Below are 18,838 nucleotides of genomic sequence, written 5' to 3'. Positions count from 1 at the left end.
TCTCATTATTTAAAATGATTTACTTTAAAAACCCAGTATGTAACACTATAAGTGATAATTATTTTTTCCTCCATAGGCAAGAAGTTTGATAGCTGTGGGACTGGGTATTGCAGCTCTTGGATTTGCAGGTAAGATAAATAAAGAATATATATCAATAAATGTTGCAGGAGAAATGTTTCCAAGTAGCTTCTATAGTGATTCATGAGAAGACCCTTAGTATTCTGAGGCTTTTGATTTTAAGACATACATTCCCATTCTTTGCAACATTTATAGTCACTGAAGATTTGTCAGCACAGCAAAATCTAGATAAACTTTGTAGTGAAGGAAATTAACGATACAAAAGCTAGGAAAACTAGCCCCAATAATAATTGATCTTCCTGACATTTTTTTAGTTTGAGCTATAGTGTACTATTAAAAAATAAAATCTCTTTAATATGAAGCAGTGTAAGTGATAATGGGGCTCTTTTATTCTCCTATATTTTTTTCTTGCCGATAAGAATACACATTTTCTGAGCTGTCAGTTCTTTCTGATGAGCGTAGCCATTCTTTATAGTATATTTATCATTCATTTTAACATGTTGGTGTAATTTCTTTGACAAACCCAGGAGAACTTCTTTTACTGCCAAAATCTTTTTAGAAAGAATAAAGATTTAAAGTAAAATTGCTGTCTCTTGTAACCATTAATTTATAGTTATAAATTTAAATTGCATAGCTATTCTCTAATTAAATGTTAATCTGAGGGCATTTCCTTGTTGATAAAGGTTTACATTTTTCATTTAGCATTTGTGTCTCTTAAGTTCCATGGATTTGATCTTGTTAATTGGATCTTCTTTTTAGGTGGAGCTACATTCCATTGTGGTTATATGCAGTGAGATCCAATAGAAAAAGAGACATAAAAGATTTTGTTTTGTTTTGTATAATATTTAATTCCACACAACTCTATTTAAAGCACCTTACCAGTAAGAACTTTAAAATCAGGAAGATCAGTGGTTCAGATTCTCTTGGTTCTTGTACTGTCAAAGTCTTGTGTTTCATATAACTATAGTTAACTACTTACTGAGGTTTCATGAGAAGAGCATCATGTCTGAAAAGGAATTCTGACAAACTTGCCCATAAACATAAAACAATTTTTGTATTAGTTACTGTAGCAGAATAGGCATAGTTATTTCAAATTCAAGTGTAAGATTTTTATTTGAAATTAGAGAAAGATACTTTTGCCAAGGTCTTGTTTCTACAATGAGAAGAATTGGTGTATGTATTCTATACATACTACTCTGTTGCCAAATTCACTTTACTAACTAGAATATTAATAGCAGGCAGTTCTCTTTCAGGGTCAAATACGACTGAAGAGTAGAATTTAGGAGAAAGTACCCCTAGACTATTGGAACTAGATATTCTCCTCTATAGTTAAAGTAAATGTCCGGATGTCACTTCTTGAAGCCTTTAATTGCTTTTTTACATTGAGATTGCATGATTGTGGTTTTGAAGGAATTTTAAGGCACTTTAAAAGCCAGATTTTATACTGTTGTAGAATCAAATGGAAGTTGATATTTATATAAGAGATTTAGATGAGTTAGGGTTTCCGCTTCATTTAATTTTACTTTATTTAATGTTCTACTTGATCTCAAGAGCTTTTTATCTCCTACTTAGATTGGCTACTTCACATCTTCCTATGTCTAGCATCCTTTGTTTTTCCCTGTAACATGTTGTTTGCACAGGAATGACAGTATGTTTAGACAGGTTACTTCTTATAAAACATCTATGTAGTTGAACTTTCCCAGCAGAAATCTTGATTTGCAAATAATGTTATGGTTAGAAATTGAATTTAAGTTCAGAGGGTCATAACTGGTTTTCTAGCAGAGCTTTGGGAAAAGAGACTCTAGTATTCGTAGACACACATTCTGATTAGGGTACAAAAGGTAAATTAGCCAGATAATATTTTATTCTTGTTCTATGCCCTCAAAACAATTTAGGACCTGTTTTGCTATTGATACTTAGTTGTCCAGACTCAGAGGAATTTTGATTATTAGGATGCCTAAGAAAGGAAAGCACTAAAATAAAAGAAGCTTTTAGGAGAGTAGTCATCCTCAGTGAGAAATTGAGTACTAGGGTGTTATTGTTTTTATGACCTGTAACATTGTATAAAAGTAGGATTTTATACATAACCATTGAAATTTTCTAATTTTCTAATTATGAACTAAAGCTTAATTTAATAGCTATGAAAATTATATTAAAATGAAATCTGTCCTCCATTTAATAAATTAGAAATTTGAAAAAATGTGACTGTCTTTCAGGTAGATTTTGAGATAGGTATTAAAATAACATATACAAAGTAAACAATAAATACTGTGGTGAGCACTTTGTGGGTGTTGGCTTTCATTATATTTGCTTTTATTCCTGTTACTATTTAGGTCGCTACACATCTCAAATCTGGAAACCTCTAGGACAAGTAATCACAGAAACTGCAAAGAAGATTTCAACCCCTGTAAGTTAAAAATGGCTTTAGTTAGAAATCTAACCTTGCTTTGATTTTTGTTTATATGCCATTATTGATAGTAATTCAGAAAAATGTTTTGGATTTTCATACAAACGTTTGTATCATTGGCAACTTTATTGATTTAGTTTCTTTTAAGTTTCTTGGTCATGTTATTTTATATCTAAGCTTATTCCTGACTTTGACTTTGAATTATCGTATTCCTTTTAGTAGTATTACATCAACTTCGAGGTAATTTATTTTCCTTGTTTAATTAGTATTCATTTAGTGATTGTCCTGTGCCAGGGGCTAGGCATAGCTGGTGAACAAGACAGATATGGTGCCTGTCCTGATGGAGCTTACCCAAAAGTTTATTTCATCTTCAAATTTGAAACTAGTTCCCTCGTACCACCACACCTGGCTATCTCAAACATAAAATTATATGATTGCAACCTTGAAACCTATAGGGCTGATACATTCATCTACCAGCATTACAGCTACTCTGCTGAGCTGAATATAAGTAAAAGATGAATGATAGTAGGTGTCTAAAAAGCTATAGTGTGGTGAACTGGGTGAACTGTGGTTTGTGACCACTAGAGACCATGCGAAGAAAACTCACTGAAGCAGTACAACATAAACATTGATTTCTGGGAAACAGAAGATCTGGGATAGATCAGCTTGACTTACAGCAATTTGAGAATGAATGGCTTGTTTTAGCAAAGGCATTATAGGCTTGAGGCTTAGTTAGTCATGAACAATAACCACACTTTCAAAGGATGACATACTATATTATGACAGATAATTAAACTCGAGGTCAAAAGAACTGCAAGTGATTTTGCAGACTTATAAATGCATGTCTGTGATTAGAGGGAGCATGTGTTTATTTTCTGTTTTCCTGTTTATGTTTTATTTGGCTAAAGTATTAATAGGTATTTAGCATTCATTCAATAAATGTTCATTAAGCACCTACTACATACTGGACATTATTGTGGGGAGTGGGAGGTAGTCATGAACTAGACAAAGACACTGCCTTCTAGGAGTTTACTTTTTAGTGGAAACAATTAACAAAGAAATAAGATACATAATATGTAGAGGTGTTGAAGGTAGGAGTTTAGTTTTCTTTAGAGAACTAAATCAGCGTAAGAGATTGATTCTTTAACAGCAGAGAGGAATCTATATTAGATAGGTCTGGGAAGGCCTCTCTGAGAAGATGAGGGAGCAGGCCATGTGAACATCTGAAGAAAGAGCTTTCTAGTGGGAACACTGCAAAGGTCCCGAGGTGGAAATGAATTTAGCAGCAAGAGTAACTCCAGTGGAGTATGTGGAAGGAACAGTGGTAGTTTGGGCCCAGATCACTTAGGGCCAAATAGACTGTGACAAAGATAGCAGATTTTGGTTTAAGTGTGATGGAAAGCCTTTGGAAGGTTTTGAGCATGTGGGCAACATGATTACCAATTTAGGTGATCACTCTGCCTGCTGCAAAGAGTATAGACTAGAATGAGTCAGAGGAGAAGCTGTGAAACCTGTTAAGAGGGTACTGAGATAGTCCAGGGACTTAGGTGATGGTGGCTTGACATAGTTATTTAAATGTCTTTCCATATGTTTATGTAAAGCAAATTGAGAGACTTTCAGAAATCATTTCTCCCTGTTTATGCTGATCTTCAGTAGATATCTTTATACCATAAATAGACTTGTGTTTTGTAGAACTACATTATTTAACACTGAAAGGAAAAGAGAAAGAAAATGAGAAACATTTCACTGCTCTGTGCAGGCTCACAGATAACGTAGAATAGTTTAAGAGATTATTATGGGTATCCTGAATGCAGCCCCTGCATTTCTTTTTTCTTTTCAAAGGTGTCTTTATTTATTTATTTATTTATTGGCTGCATTGGGTCTTCGTTGCTGTGCGAAGGCTTTCTCTAGTTGTGGTGAGCGGGGGCTACTCTTCATTGCAGTGTGTGGACTTCTCATTGCGGTGGCTTCTCTTGTTGTGGAGCACGGGCTCTAGGCACGCGGGCTTCAGTTGTTGTGGCATGTGGGCTCAGTAGTTGTGGCTCGTGGGCTCTAGAGTGCAGGCTCAGTAGTTGTGGCTCATGGGCTTAGTTGCTCCGCGGCATGTGGGATCTTCCTGGACCAGGGCTCGAACCTGTGTCCCCTGCATTGGCAGGCAGATTCTTAACCACTGCGCTACCAGGGAAGTCCCGGCCCCTGCATTTCTTAAGGAGAGAAAAGTGATACGTGCCCCCTTTCCCTCCCTTTTGTGGGCTTCAAGTTAAGACAAGTGCCTTTTGATAAATCTGGCCCCTTTTCCACAAAGTACTACTCTTGCAGTTTGCAGTGAAACATCTTGGAATATCTTTATCATCATCATAATTATACCTCAGTGAAGATAGGAGTTTTTAAAATACTTCTTTAAATATTAATTGTACCAGGGAAATTGAGGAATGAAATATATACATACTTCCTCTTGGCACTGATTCCAAAAAGCCAAATTCATAAGCACAGCATTTACAGTGTTTTGATTTTGTAACTGTGTTCATTATTGAATCAAATAGAGTTACTAACAAATAGGGACTGTAGTTGTGTGTCAATAAATCCCTGTCATTCAAAAGAGAATGTTCAAGGCTCAAGTTCCCATGGGTTCTCTTTTCATTTTTTCTTAAACTTTATTCGCTTCTTTGATGCTTTAACATCATCTTTTTCTTAAATCTCATCTTTCTTTTTCTCATGCTTTTTTTCCCATTCTTCTGGAATATTGCCTAGAATAATTTTGTTCATATGGAATGCATGGAGAGTTTGTTTCTTTCCCTCTCACTGTTGTCATGTAGCCGCTGGCTCCTTGGAATCTGGTGGAGCCAGTATTAGAGGGATACTACAGAAGTCTCTGCTCAGACGGAGTCTCCGTGCCCACCTTTATACTTTCCTGCATACTCTCAGCCACATTTTTTGGTACTCTCAGACTTAGCCAGATTTTCTGGTGTTCTTTTTCCTTTGTACACTGCTTGTTTTGATTTTGATGTTCTTTCATTTGTGCTTTTGGTTTTTAGGTTGGGGTGATTTTTGTTTGTGTGTTTGTTGTTTAGTGCTGGAAATTTGGGGGATTTTCTCTGTATTATTGATGTTCTGAAATTTCACAGGAATTTTTAGCCTTGGGTTATGTGAAAATTGTCTGTTTTTTGTTCTGTTAGATCCTCATATATTTTTTCTTTATTTTTTCCTTCCAATGTGTCTCTGCTCCTGGAACTCATATAAGTGGCCTTTCTCAGCAGTCTGGTAGATTTACTTCAACAATTTAATTGAATGAGAAGATTGGCAGTGTGCTGTGAGCACGTAGGTGGCTTATATCAACAGTCATGTCTCTTCCAAATCAAGGAGCCCAGAGGCAGTCTTGGAACCTCCAGAACCCAGGAGTGGTTGAGTACTATGTGTATTTTACTGCTTGGCATAACTGTCCCCCTCTTCAGCCCTCTGGGTTCAGTGCGATCTGTTGGTACCTTTGCTTCTCTTGGGACCTACCACCCACAGCTGGGTGCATCCCAGGCATATGATTCTCTTTCTTGGCCTGAGGCTAAAGTGGTAGGCGGCAGGCCCTTATGCCCAATGCTAATGGAGTTAGGAATCATCTCTCTCTGCTGTTCTGGTTTAATTAATTACCCTGATGTTATTTTTTGTATTTGTTGACTCTGAATTTAGTCAGAGGGGCTGCTAAATTGGGGCTGCTGTGATTTTTTTTCTATATGTGCAGTCTTACCTATTTTCAATCTTCCAGGATTTCTTTAAACTTTCTGGTTTGCTACTTGATCCATTTCTTGTTTTCTAGGCCTCTTACGGATTTTTCTTGTTTAAAATATCTTTTCTCATTTCACGGGCACTTTGGAAAGCAAAAGACTTTTATTATTAAGTCTGCTGTTTTGAACCAGTACCTTTTACTTGATTTTTTTTAAGTATTAATGTATATTATTGACCCAGCTATTGTCTAATTACCCCTAATTTTTTTCTTGGGGAAAAAACCCAAGTCATTTATCTTCTTTTGAGGCTTTTATTTTTCTATTTGTTAATTTTTCTTTTTACTTGAATACAAGTTTTTAAAATTGGACTTACATTGTTTTATGGTTAAGTGAAATTCATGGAAATAACACTAATTAAAGTCATCCTGTGGCTCTATAAATCAGATAGATTATTGTACATGATTAAAGTTTATAGTTTATGGTAAATGTGTTTCTTCTCTTAAGACTATGGAATGATATATTTTCCTGGTTGTTTGGAGGGCTTTTATGTTTCAAGTGATTGAGTAAATTAGCTAATGAAGACTTTAACTTGGTTCGTTTCACATCTTCTTTAATAATATATAGCACTACAGCATTCAATGTTAATTTTAGAAGGAAAATTATTTTGATTTTTGTTTATATATATACTTTATAAATAAAATAATACAAAATAATAATTTGTAAGGTTCAGGGTATGTTTCCAATAGACAGCAGAATAAATCCCACTATTTCTGTTCTTGGAAATTCTATTAGAAAAATATAACCATCTACTCCATCTGTTTTGTGTTCCTTATTGTAATCACATCTTTTTGAATTTAAACATTTCCTTGACCCACCAGTGTTGTCAGAAAATAGTTCTGCATTGGCTTTGTCTGTATATCCTAATATAATGCAGTATTGGTATATTACTTGTAAGCTTCAAAGGGCTTACAATTTCTTTTTAAAATTATGTAATGTAAAACCTAAATTCCATATGAGTTTAGAAGGCATGATTTTTTCTGAAGTAGCATGAGCAGTTGATTTTCGTTGTTTTCTCTGTCTGCCTTTCTGTATATAGCCCCCAAATATTAAATGTCTATCCTCAAAAATGATATAGCTCCTTTAGAAGGATTATGATGATTGTATATTTACTTGTAAGCTTATTTGTAAACAGGTCAGTGTTTTAGGGTATGAGTCTCATCCAGTTGCTAGACTTTAAGTAACCTTTTCTTAGTCTCCTTTTCTACCTGGAAAAAACAAAGTAAAAAATTTGCTTAGATATAATGGCTACTTTTAGGGTTAATGAGCTTTGTGAATATAGTGGAAATGACAGTTCATGAAACATCATCAATTTATTATGCTGAAAATTTGGAGCTCACAAAGGTAGATACTCATAGAAATATTAGGGAGTAAGGTATGCATCTAGTAAAAATTTTGATCACCTGAGAGAAACCTTAAAACCAGCTGTTCTTCCTCTGTTAAGTTTTCTATTCCTTTATATGTATTCCCCTATATATCTCTTATTCCTTTATATATTCCCCTGTGTGTGTGTGCTTGTGTATATATACATAATTTGTCCACATTAGTATGTGTGCTTAAACAATTTGCTTCCCTTCCTCCCCTCACAATTTGGAGAAGGGGGTTGTTTTTTGTTTTCTTACGAGATTGTTAATTACTTGAAATTTGGAATAGTACATCATATTCCTCACAGTACTGGTACATTGATAGATTAGCATCTATGTGATAAAGGACAGAACTTCACTTGTCTCATTTGAAAAGGTCCTGGCACATAGTAGGTGCTAATGTATTTGTTGAATGAGTTAATTACCAGGGAATTATTACCAATGGAAATTTATGACAAGCTGTTCAAAGAGAATAGCTTATACAAATGACCAGATCTGGCTCCTTAGGACTCATTTCTTAAGCTCTAATAATTTAGTTGGTTTCCTTTTAGTCCCTTTTTTTTAAAAAAAAATTGTATTTGTAACTGTGTTTATTGTTGAAAATTTAGAAAGTAAAAATAAACATGAAGAAAATAATTATTCATAATTCCACCACCCCAAAATAACATTTTGGTGTGTATACTTTCAGATTTTGTTTTATGCAAGCATACACTTTGTTTTTCCTTAGAAAAATATGGGTTCACGTTTTAGAAACATGCACGCATTCAATCATGTGTGAATTTTTTTCCTTCTAAAAGTTGAGTTCATGCATCTTGTTTAAGAGCTCCTGAAGAGTTGTCTCTCTTTGCTGTCTCCCATTCCTTTCCTCCTGTTCTGTGTTTTTTTGTTTTTGTTTTTTAAATTTATTTTTGTCTGCATTGGGTCTTCGTTGCTGCGCGCAGGCTTTCTCTAGTTGTGGTGAGCAGGGGCTACTCTTCGTTGTGGTGCGCGGGCTTCGCATTGCAGTGGCTTATCTTGTTGCGGAGCACAGGCTCTAGGCGCGTGGGCTTCAGTAGTTGTGGCGGGCGGGCTTAGTTGTTCCACAGCATGTGGGATCTTCCCGGACCAGGGCTCGAACCCGTGTCCCCTGCATTAGCAGGTGGATTCTTTACCATTGCGCCACCAAGGAAGCCCTCTCCTGTTCTCTCTTAAACTCACTCTAATCAAATCTTCACTTCCAGTACCTTCACTAGACTTAGATTTACCAAAGGGTAAATCCAGCCGTCAGCCCTCAGTTCTTGTCTTCCTTGACCTATTGGAAGCATTTGAAACTCTTTTTTTTTTTTTTGCTACGCGGGCCTCTCACTGTTGTGGCCTCTCCCGTTGCGGAGCACAGGCTCCGGACGCGCAGGCTCAGCGGCCATGGCTCACGGGCCCAGCCGCTCTGTGGCATGTGGGATCCTCCCGGACCGGGGCAGGAACCCGTGTCCCCTGCATCGGCAGGCAGACTCTCAACCACTGCGCCACCAGGGAAGCCCTGAAACTATTTTTCACTTCCTCACTTTTGGCATCTGCTTTTCCTCCTTCTGCACCACTAGGCCATCACAGTTTCCTTTACTGATTCCTCTCCATCTCTGTGCCATTAAATGTTGCAGTTTCTAGGGCTCAGTCTTTGGACTTCATATCTACACTCCCACTCTAGGTGATCTCATTTAGTCTCACACTTTTAAATACCGTCTGTGTACTCATGACTCCCAAATGTTATCTCCAGGTCAGACTTTTCCTCCACTTACATAGACATTTTTGAACCTTAATGTAACCAAAACCAATCTCCTGATATGTGTTACCCACAAGAAACAAGTAACAAATAACCACGCCTTGTCTAAGTCACTAATGGCAGTTTAGGCCAGAAACCTTGCAGTCATTTGCAGAGTGAGACAAAGTTTAGCAAGCTGTTAGTTTATTAGAGAATGCTCTTAGGATCAACAGCTCCAGGAGGCAAGAGAAGGAAGAAGAATGGAGGGATAATTTAGGCTGCAGTGCAGTCTTAGTAAAAGGCCTGAGACGGCGAACCCCCCGGGACCTCTGACGCTCAGGTGACTCATCGTGATTATCCCGATTTGGGGCAAGAGGCCATGAAGCTAAGTGACATCACCTGGGAGGTAAATATAGCTAAGAAGTCCAAGGACTGAGCCCTGGAGAAGCACAGTGTTTATACCCTGACGTCAGCCAGTCATCAGCTAGAGACCCTCCTGTGAAGGGGGCGTGAGCCTGACATTCTTCAGCCAAGGCAATTGCTGGAGGTTGACAGCTGAGTGCTGTCTGCCAGCGGCAGCCCCAGTGTCTGCGGAGTAAGTGCCTCAGCTCTGAAGGGGGATCTGTGCAGTGTATAGCAGCGTTTACTGCATCATCTTTAGTTCCCTGCTTTTTCTCATATCCCATATTCAATCCAAGCAAATGTTATTTCTGCTTTCAAAGTACATCCAAAATCTGACAGCTCTCACCTCCTCCTGTACTACCACATTGGTCCATACCAGCATCACCTCTTGCCTAGATTACTGTTATGTCATCTTAACTGGTCTCCTGCCTGCACTCTGTACCTGTCTTTCTATTCTCTACACAGCAGTTAGAGTAATTCTTTTAAAACCAAGTCAAATCTGTTACCCCAGTGCTCTGGTTCTCCTACCACTGAGAATAAAATCCTAAATCATTTCCATTGCTTCCAAGGCCCTCCACAATCTGGCGCCTGTTATCTCTCTACTACTTCTCTCCTTGCTCAGGCGTCTCCAGCCACATTGACCTTTCAGTCTAGTCTTCCGGTCTCTTGGCCTCCCTGTCTAATATCCTGGTGTCCTCCTCACGTTGTCAGCTTCTCCTCTTTCTCAGTCAGCCAGTCTAGTAGGTTAAAAAGATGTCTGTCATCTCTACAGTAAGTGACTTGGTCAAGGTTATCCAATGAGAAAATTACCGTAGAGCTTAGATAAAGTTCAGGCCTTTTGCTTCTACTGACCTGTTTTATTCCTTCAGTGTAGTGTTTATCTTGGTCATAATTTCTTGTAGAGGATTATTGTTTAGTGCTCTCCCTCCCCACCTCCCACAATTCCAAGTTGACTTCTGGAAAATAGATTGCTCTTTTTTTTTTGAAAAATTTTTTTTTTAAGAAGATGTTGGGGGTAGGAGTTAATTAATTAATTTATTTTTGGCTGTGTTGGGTCTTCGTTTCTGTGCCAGAGCATTCTCTAGTTGTGGCGAGCGGGGGCCACTCTTCGTCGCAGTGCGCGGGCCTCTCACTGTCACGGCCTCTCTTGTTGCGGAGCACAGGCTCCAGACGCGCAGGCTCAGTAGTTGTGGCTCACGGGCCCAGTTGCTCCGCGGCATGTGGGATCCTCCCAGACCAGGGCTCGAACCCGTGTCCCCTGCACTGGCAGGCAGATTCTCAACCACTGCGCCACCAGGGAAGCCCTGGAAAATACATTACTCTTATTGCAGCTGTGTGATGGGATTGAGGTCATGCTATCTCATATGTGGAACTAATTATTTCTTGCTCTTTCTTTCCTCTATAGAGTTTTTCATCCTACTATAAAGGAGGATTTGAACAGAAAATGAGTAGGCAAGAAGCAAGTCTTATTTTAGGTGTAAGGTAGGTGTGCTGCATAAGTATTATTTTGTTCTGTGGCTAAGTTTGTCTTGAAAAAGAAGAAAATGTGACAGTAAAGTTATCCTTATATTTTAAATTATGAATAGGAGGCAGAGGAGAAAATGTCAAATTTTTACATTTTAAAACCTCAAATCTAAGAAATTATCCTACCACCCCTAAAAAAAATCAGGCGTATTTGTGATGTGCCTTTATTTCTTAACAAGGAGCTATTGTATTTTAATACTAAAGTTCCAATGCAATTATCAAAATAACCTTTATTGTGACAATGAATTCTTTCTGGAGTCAGTTTTCTAATTTGATATGTATCATATTTTTGGGATCTGTTTCACAGTTCTTTCTTAGTTCCACAATTTGACATCTAGCATATTTCATTATATTTGTTTTACCTTAGTATCCATTTATTGTCTAACTTTGAATGGCTTGGAGAAAGTTAATGATATTATGTGATTGCTGTATATCATTTAACACTTAAAGTTAATAATACATCCCCTACCATAGATTCACTAGTATCTATATTTGTTTACCTTATGTTCCCTTAGAGCTCACTCAAATTTTTATGGGGGTTGGTTACAATATGTTAGCTACAACACATCTTATGGTGACTTAGTCAACATAATTAAGGAGAATAGATCATAAAGTCCTGTATCAACAGAACTTTTAAATCTCTTTTAGATTAGCAGATATTTAAGGCCAAACATTTTGTAATTTCTTATGACTAATCAAGAAAAAACAAAAAGGTGGGTAGGGGAGGAACAGCTCAATTTAGCTTGGTGCTTCATTTAAATATAAGAAGAGATGGGGGCTTCCCTGATGGTGCAGTGGTTAAGAATCCGCCTGCCAATGCAGGGGACACGGGTTCGAGCCCTGGTCTGGGAAGATCCCACATGCTGCGGAGCAGCTAAGCCCGTGCGCCACAACTACTGAGCCTGCGTGCCACAACTACTGAAGTCCATTCCCCTAGAGCCCGTGCTCCACACAAGAGAAGCCACTGCAACGAGAAGCCTGTGCACCACCATGAAGAGTAGCCTCTGCTCGCTGCAACTAGAGAAAGCCCGTGTGCAGCAGTGAAGACCAAGTGCAGCCATAAATAAATAAAATAAATTTATTTTAAAAAATTAAAAAATAAGAAGAAATGGGCTCTCTCACTGAGAATACAAAAAATAGAAATGATTTTAAGCAGGGGAACCAAACTAGGAAATTAGCTGTATTGCTAACTATTCTTTTCTTTAATATTATTCAGAGTGGCATTGTTATTTTTCTTGGGCCCCCATATCATCCCATTCATAGTGTTGAAATATGAATATGATGCACATTATTAAACCAAACACAAAAGTTTTTGAGGGTATCATTTAATATCATCCAAGGTACTCCTGTTTTTAGGAAAGATAATTAGGAGTTGACTTAAGATACATGGTTATAAAGTTTTATCCCATTGAGCTGGAAGCTGTACAAAATTTCACAAGGAAAATTGAGTGGCTAACAGCACAGACTCTGATAACAAGTGAATCTAGGTACAAATACCATTTTTACCACCTGTTAGGTGCGTGACATCAGTCTCATCATTTGTAAAATAGAGAAAATATTAGTTTCTACTGCATAGGGTTGCTGCGAAGATGAACACATATGAAGTTTTAGCATAAACGTAGAACTTGGTAACTACCCAATAAATATCAGGTAAGCAGACAGATCCTCGTCCTGATTCTGTCGCTGAGGCACTTATTGTTAGCTTTTCTGCACTTCAGCGTCTTCATTTTTGATTTGGAATTAATAATATCTGCCTTGTCGGAATTTGTAATGACATGAGTCACCTTTTTATCCACGTGCCTGCCAGATAACAGGTGCTGCATAAATGTTGGTGCCGCTCCGTTCCCATCTCTGTCATGAATGCAGAAGCTAAATATTTGCCCTTAACACATTAAATAGAAAGGTGGACCTTATTTGCTTTCCTCTAGCCCTTTCTTTCAGTCAGGCGGCATTGATTTTGAGGAGATTCTCAAAGTGTGAATACATTGCTGTGGTTCCATTTTCTGTGATAAGTGAATCCAAATGATTTAGACTGCATAACAAGTAGGTAAAGACAAAATGGAGCTTGACTCTGTTGATACTCTATTTAAAAACAAAGAAACCCCTATGTTACTAGATGACTATGTTACCAGATGACTCTGTATATTCTTACATATTGCGTAAGCCTGAAATATTTTACTGAGCTGCCCAGGAAAACTTAATATACCTGATATATTCTGAAATTATGCACACATTTGTGATTTTCAGACTTTCTAAAAACTTCTGTGGAACTCTGTTTAAATGTTATTCAATAGACTAGTAGTAGAAAAAGATGAGACCCAAACTGCTCCATTTGCTACAGGATCAGGGAACACTACTCTGTTCTATACACCCCACTCACCTACTCCCAGTCAAATGCATTCCAGGGAGCAGTTTGAAATCCCTGATCTAGGCAAAATGATATTTAATTTAAAGTTACATTTTCAATTTGTGGTGGAATTGTCTATACTGGAGATATATCAGAGCTACGTTTAATTTTTAATGCTTTGTTTAAGAACTAGGATTCTCTCATCTTGCTTAATCTTTACAAGACCAATATCAAGGAGCTTATATCCTATATTTTCTTCTAGTAGTTTTAAGGTGTTACATCTAAGTCTTTAATCCATTTTGAGTTAATTTTGTGTGGTACAAGATAAAGGTCCAGTTTTATTCCTTTGCATATGACTGTTCAGATTTTCTGTTCCCAATAAACACCATTTATTGAAGAGACTATCCTTTCCCTTACTGTATATTCTCTATTCCTTTGTTGTAAATTAATTGACTGTATAGGTATGGGTTTATTTCTAGGCTCTGTTCTGTACCATTAATCTATGTGTCTTTTTATGCCAATACCATACTGTTTGATTACTAGAGCATTTGTAATATATTGATAGATTGAAATCAGGAAGTTTGATGCCTCCAGCTTTGTTCTTTCTCAAGATTCCTTTGGTTATTCAGGATCTTTTGTGGTTGGTTCCATACAAATTTTAGGAATTTTTGTTCTATTTCTGTGAAAAATGCCTTTGGAATTTTGATATAAGTTGCATTGAATCTGTATAGTGCTTTGGATAGTATGGACATTTTTAAAAAATGACTTCTTCCAATCCATGAGCACAGAATATCTTTGCATTTTTTTGTGTCTTCAGTTTCTTTCATCAGTGTCTTCTGGTTTTCAGTGTACAGGTCTTCACCTCCTTGGTTAAATTTATTCTTCGGTATTTTATTGTTTTTGATGCAATTTTAAATGGGATTGTTTTCTTGATTTTTCTGATAGTTTGTTATTAGTATATAGAAACAATAAATTATTGTACATTGATTTTAGAGCCTGCAACTTTACTGAATTTGTTGATTAGTTCTAACAGTTTTTTGGTGTAGTCTTTAGGGTTTTTTATAGGTAAAAATGTCATCTGCAAATAATGACAGTTTTACTTCTTCCTTTCTCATTTGGATGCCTTTTATTTCTTTTTCTTGACTAATTGCTCTGACTAGGACTTCCAATGCTATGTTGAATAAAGGTGGTGAGAGTGGGCAGCTTTGTCTTGTTTCTGATCTGATCTTTTCATCATTGAGTATAATGTTAGCTGTGGGCTTTTCATATATGGTCTTTATTATGTTGAGGTTCGTTCCCTCTATACCAACCTTGTCAAGAGTTTTTATCATTAATGGATATTGAATTTTGTCAAATGCTGCTTCTACATCTATTGAAATGACTATGTGATTTTTATCCTTCGTTTTGTTTGGAATAAATCCCACTTAATCATGGTATATGATCCTTTCTTTGAATGTATTGTTGAATTCGATTTGGTAATATTTGTTGAGAATTTTTGCATTTGTGATCATCAGGGATATTGGCCTGTATTTTTCTTTTCTTGTAGTGCCCTTGTCTGGTTTTGGTGTCAGGGTAATGCTAGCCTCATAAAATGAGTTTGGAAGTGTTTCCTCCTCTTCCATGTTTTGGAAGAGTTTAAGGATTGGTGTTAATTATTCTTTAAATGTTTGGGAGAATTAAGTGAAGACATCTGGTCCTGGACTTTTCTTTGTTGGAAGTTTTCTGATTGCTGATTCAGTCTCATTAGTAGTAACTGGTCTGTTCATATTTTCTATGATTCAGTCTTGGTAGATGCTTTGTTTCTAGGAATTTATCCACTTATTTCTCCTAGGGTGTCCAATTTGTTATTGTATAGTACAGTTCACAGTAGTCTCTTATCCTTTGTATTTCTGTGGTATCAGTTGTAATCTCTCCTTTTTCATTTCTGATTTTACTTGAGTCCTCTGTTTTCTTGGTGATCTAGCTAGTGGTTTGTCTGTTTTGTATATATTCTCAAAAAACTAGCTCTTAGTTTCATTGATTTTTGGTTTCTTGGTCTTTTTAGTCTCTATTTCATTTATTTTCACTGTGATCTTTATTTTCCTTCTACTAGTTTTGGGCTTAGTTTGTTCTTCTTTTTATACTTCTCTGAGGTGTAAAGTTAGGTTGTTTATCTGAGTTCTTTTTTTTCCCCCTGAATGTAGGCTTTTATTACTATAATTCCTCTTAGAAATGCTTTGGCTGTATCCCATAAGTTTTGGTAGGTTGTTCATTTGTCTCAAGATTTTTTTTGATTTCTCTTTTGACTTGCTTTTTTTTGTTTTGTTTTTGTTTGTTTTTTTTTTGACTTGACTTATTTATTTTATTTATAGAAGAATGTTTATATGCTTATGTAGCAATTGATAGTGTATTTTAACATGTTTGATGATCTGTTACTTAACCCCAGGAGATTAGAAGTAGCAAGTAACTGGCAGGTAATAGCTAGAGACTGGAACACTGGCAGAATTGAGGATTGACAACTGACAGCAAGGAAGGCAGTGTTCAAAACAGACAGAAGAACTTAAATGGATAGCATTTTATGACCATTTAGGAGAAGGGCAAGCAAACCACTGCAGACCTTGAGAGTTTCTTTGCACTTAATTGATACTCATGATAATGCTTTTTGAGTCATTCAAGATATGCTAGATTAGATTATTTATACCCCATTTTTTAAAAAGTAGGAAATGTAATACACTTTCATAAGCATTCTTTATGTTCATGATAATAACTACTATTCTTTGAACACTAACTTTATGCCAGGTCATGCTCATCCTTTTTGCTTATATAATCTAACTTGTCCTTAAAATAATCCTAGGAGGTATGCTTATGAGAAAATTTTGCTTGTGAGAAAATTATAAGTCAGAGAGTTCAAGTAAGCAAGATGAAGTGTTTTTGTTTGTTTGTTTTTGCCGCACCACACGGCATGTGGGATCTTGATTCCCCAACCAGGGATCGAACCCGCGTCCCCTGAAGAGGAAGTACGGAGTCTTAACCACTGGACCACCAGGGAAGTCCCAAGACAAAGTTTTACAGATTATGAGTGATGGATTTAAACCAGTGTCTGAATGTCTCTAAAAGTTCCTGCGTTTAGCCCCTACAGTGTGGTTCATCCGTATAGATGATTTTGAGTTTCACAGCAACCACTGTGTGCTTTGAGTCAGCTACTGTTATTTCCATTTGAGGCTCAGAAAAGCAGCTTAGATAAACTAGTATAAATATTAAGTAGGAACACCAGGATCTTATTATTATTAGTGTTAATTTTTTTCCTTACCTGGAAAATGTACTAGAGAGAAGGAGTTCCAGTACTGGATAAATTAGGTTTTGCAGGAATAATTTTAGGTTTATTTAACTTTCTCCTTTAATTTTTGTTTAGAGCATAGGCTCTAACAGCCAAGCTTTTCCCGTAGTTTTCTCACAAAGCTAAATAAATTATGAGCTATTAAGGGTTTTGAGATGTTCTGTTGAAAGATAATAATAGTAAAAGCTAACTATTATGGAACATTTGCTACACACCAGGCACTGCTGTAGCACTTTGTTGGCATCAACTAATTTAATCCTTGTAATTGCTCTATGAGGACTATGTTGTTCCTATCCCTGTGTCACAATGAAGAAACCGAAGCTCAGAGAGGGTAAAAAATTTGACCAAGGCTACCCCATCTTTCATGGCAGTGCTGGGATTAAAATCCTGAAGTCTGGTAGCCCTAGAGTTCAAATACCTGTTTGTTACATTATATATACTGCCTTCCCCTCAAAGAGCTTGAAGCATAAATTTTCAAACTCACAGTAATAGTCTACAGGCTATGATTCTCCTATCCTTATATTGTGTATATGTTTTTTTAATTGAGCATAAGGACTGAAGGAAAGTACATGCAGCATTGAATATGATTTATTTTGATGGTTGGTAGAATGAAGTGACAAACTGTAATTTCATATTTATCCACAAGATGGTGAAATTCTCATTAGTTTTTAATTTCTTAAAACTCATATAAACCATTAATTTATAATCTGCATTTGACACTATTTGTTATAAGCACTTTAATTTCTTTTTACAGCCCATCTGCCGGCAAGGCCAAGATTAGAGCAGCTCACAGGAGAATCATGATTTTGAATCACCCAGATAAAGGTAGGTAAAATTCCTGTTATATAGCTGAAATGGAAATTTATGTGTCACATGTGTTGTGGTTTTTCTTATAAATAAATGAGCCTCTAGATTGGAGTTCAGTGACCCACCGAAGTGATGCATTTATAGTTATCAGTGTTGGAAAACTTTGTTAGCAATTTCTACATATGAGTATCTAACCCCTGTTTGAGGCTCCTAGCATTTTTTAATCTTTTTAAAAAATATTTATTTATTTTACTTACTTATTTTCTTTATTTTTTTGGCTGCGTCAGGTCTTAGTTGTGGCATGCAGGGTCTTTTGTTGTGGCACACGGGATCTTCTTTGGGGCACGCGGGCTTCTTTCTAGTTGTGGCGCTTGGGCTCCAGGGCATGTGGGCTCTGTAGTTGTGGTGCATGGGTTCTCTGTTGAGGCGCATGACCTCAGTAGCTGTGCTGTGTGTGGGCTTAGTTGCCCCGCAGCATGTGGGATCTTAGTTCCCCGACCAGGGATTGAACCCACGTCCCCTGCATTGGAAGGCAGATTCTTTACCACTGGACCATCAGGGAAGTCCTGAGGCTCCTAGCATTTTGATGGAGAAAGAAAAAACATGACTTGTGGACTCTTTGACTGTATTAACTGATTTGGGCATCATGAATTACGTTTGTTTAACCATACACATAAAAGTACAAGACTTGGAGGGTATTCTCTAAATCTCTTAATGTAGTATGTCACAGATGATTCTGAATTTCTTAATTTTATTCTGGAAGGCTCTGAGGCTGAGCTATTTTTTTTTAACTGGCCAGGTTTTACATGTAGATTTATCTTACAGAAAGACAATTATTATAACTTTAACTACCCTACAGCTGCTTGAGAGAGAAAGCCCATATGTTTATTACTGTTTCTGCTCTAAAATAACAGATGGCAGAAGGTTACACTGTATTTCAGAAGTCAGAAGTGGGGGAGTAGGGGGCAGAGAGTAAAGGGTTTCTTGGATTCTTACAGACTTTCAGATTATTTTGAAAAAAATTAAAAACAAATTTTGGATTTCTACCCATCCTGACTCCAAAATCAGGCATTCTTTTTCAGCTT

General features: G+C 36.9%; 1 protein-coding gene across 1 annotated transcript in view; it reads left to right on the top strand.

Annotated features, from left to right (window-relative positions):
• The window catches only part of DNAJC15 (DnaJ heat shock protein family (Hsp40) member C15), a 62,478-nt gene that overhangs the window by 26,461 nt on the left and 17,179 nt on the right, over nucleotides 1-18,838 (top strand). Inside the window, exons 2-5 of the mRNA XM_059995500.1 lie at nucleotides 77-128; nucleotides 2,412-2,485; nucleotides 11,165-11,241; nucleotides 17,701-17,771. Coding sequence (XP_059851483.1) covers nucleotides 77-128; nucleotides 2,412-2,485; nucleotides 11,165-11,241; nucleotides 17,701-17,771 — 274 coding nt within the window. The remainder of the gene's footprint in view (nucleotides 1-76; nucleotides 129-2,411; nucleotides 2,486-11,164; nucleotides 11,242-17,700; nucleotides 17,772-18,838) is intronic.

The sequence above is a fragment of the Delphinus delphis genome, chromosome 18 (genome assembly GCF_949987515.2).
Source record: "Delphinus delphis chromosome 18, mDelDel1.2, whole genome shotgun sequence".
In the NCBI taxonomy this organism is placed as follows: domain Eukaryota; kingdom Metazoa; phylum Chordata; class Mammalia; order Artiodactyla; family Delphinidae; genus Delphinus; species Delphinus delphis.
Note: the sequence above shows the minus strand (reverse complement) of the source record. Positions and strands in the feature narration are given on the sequence as shown.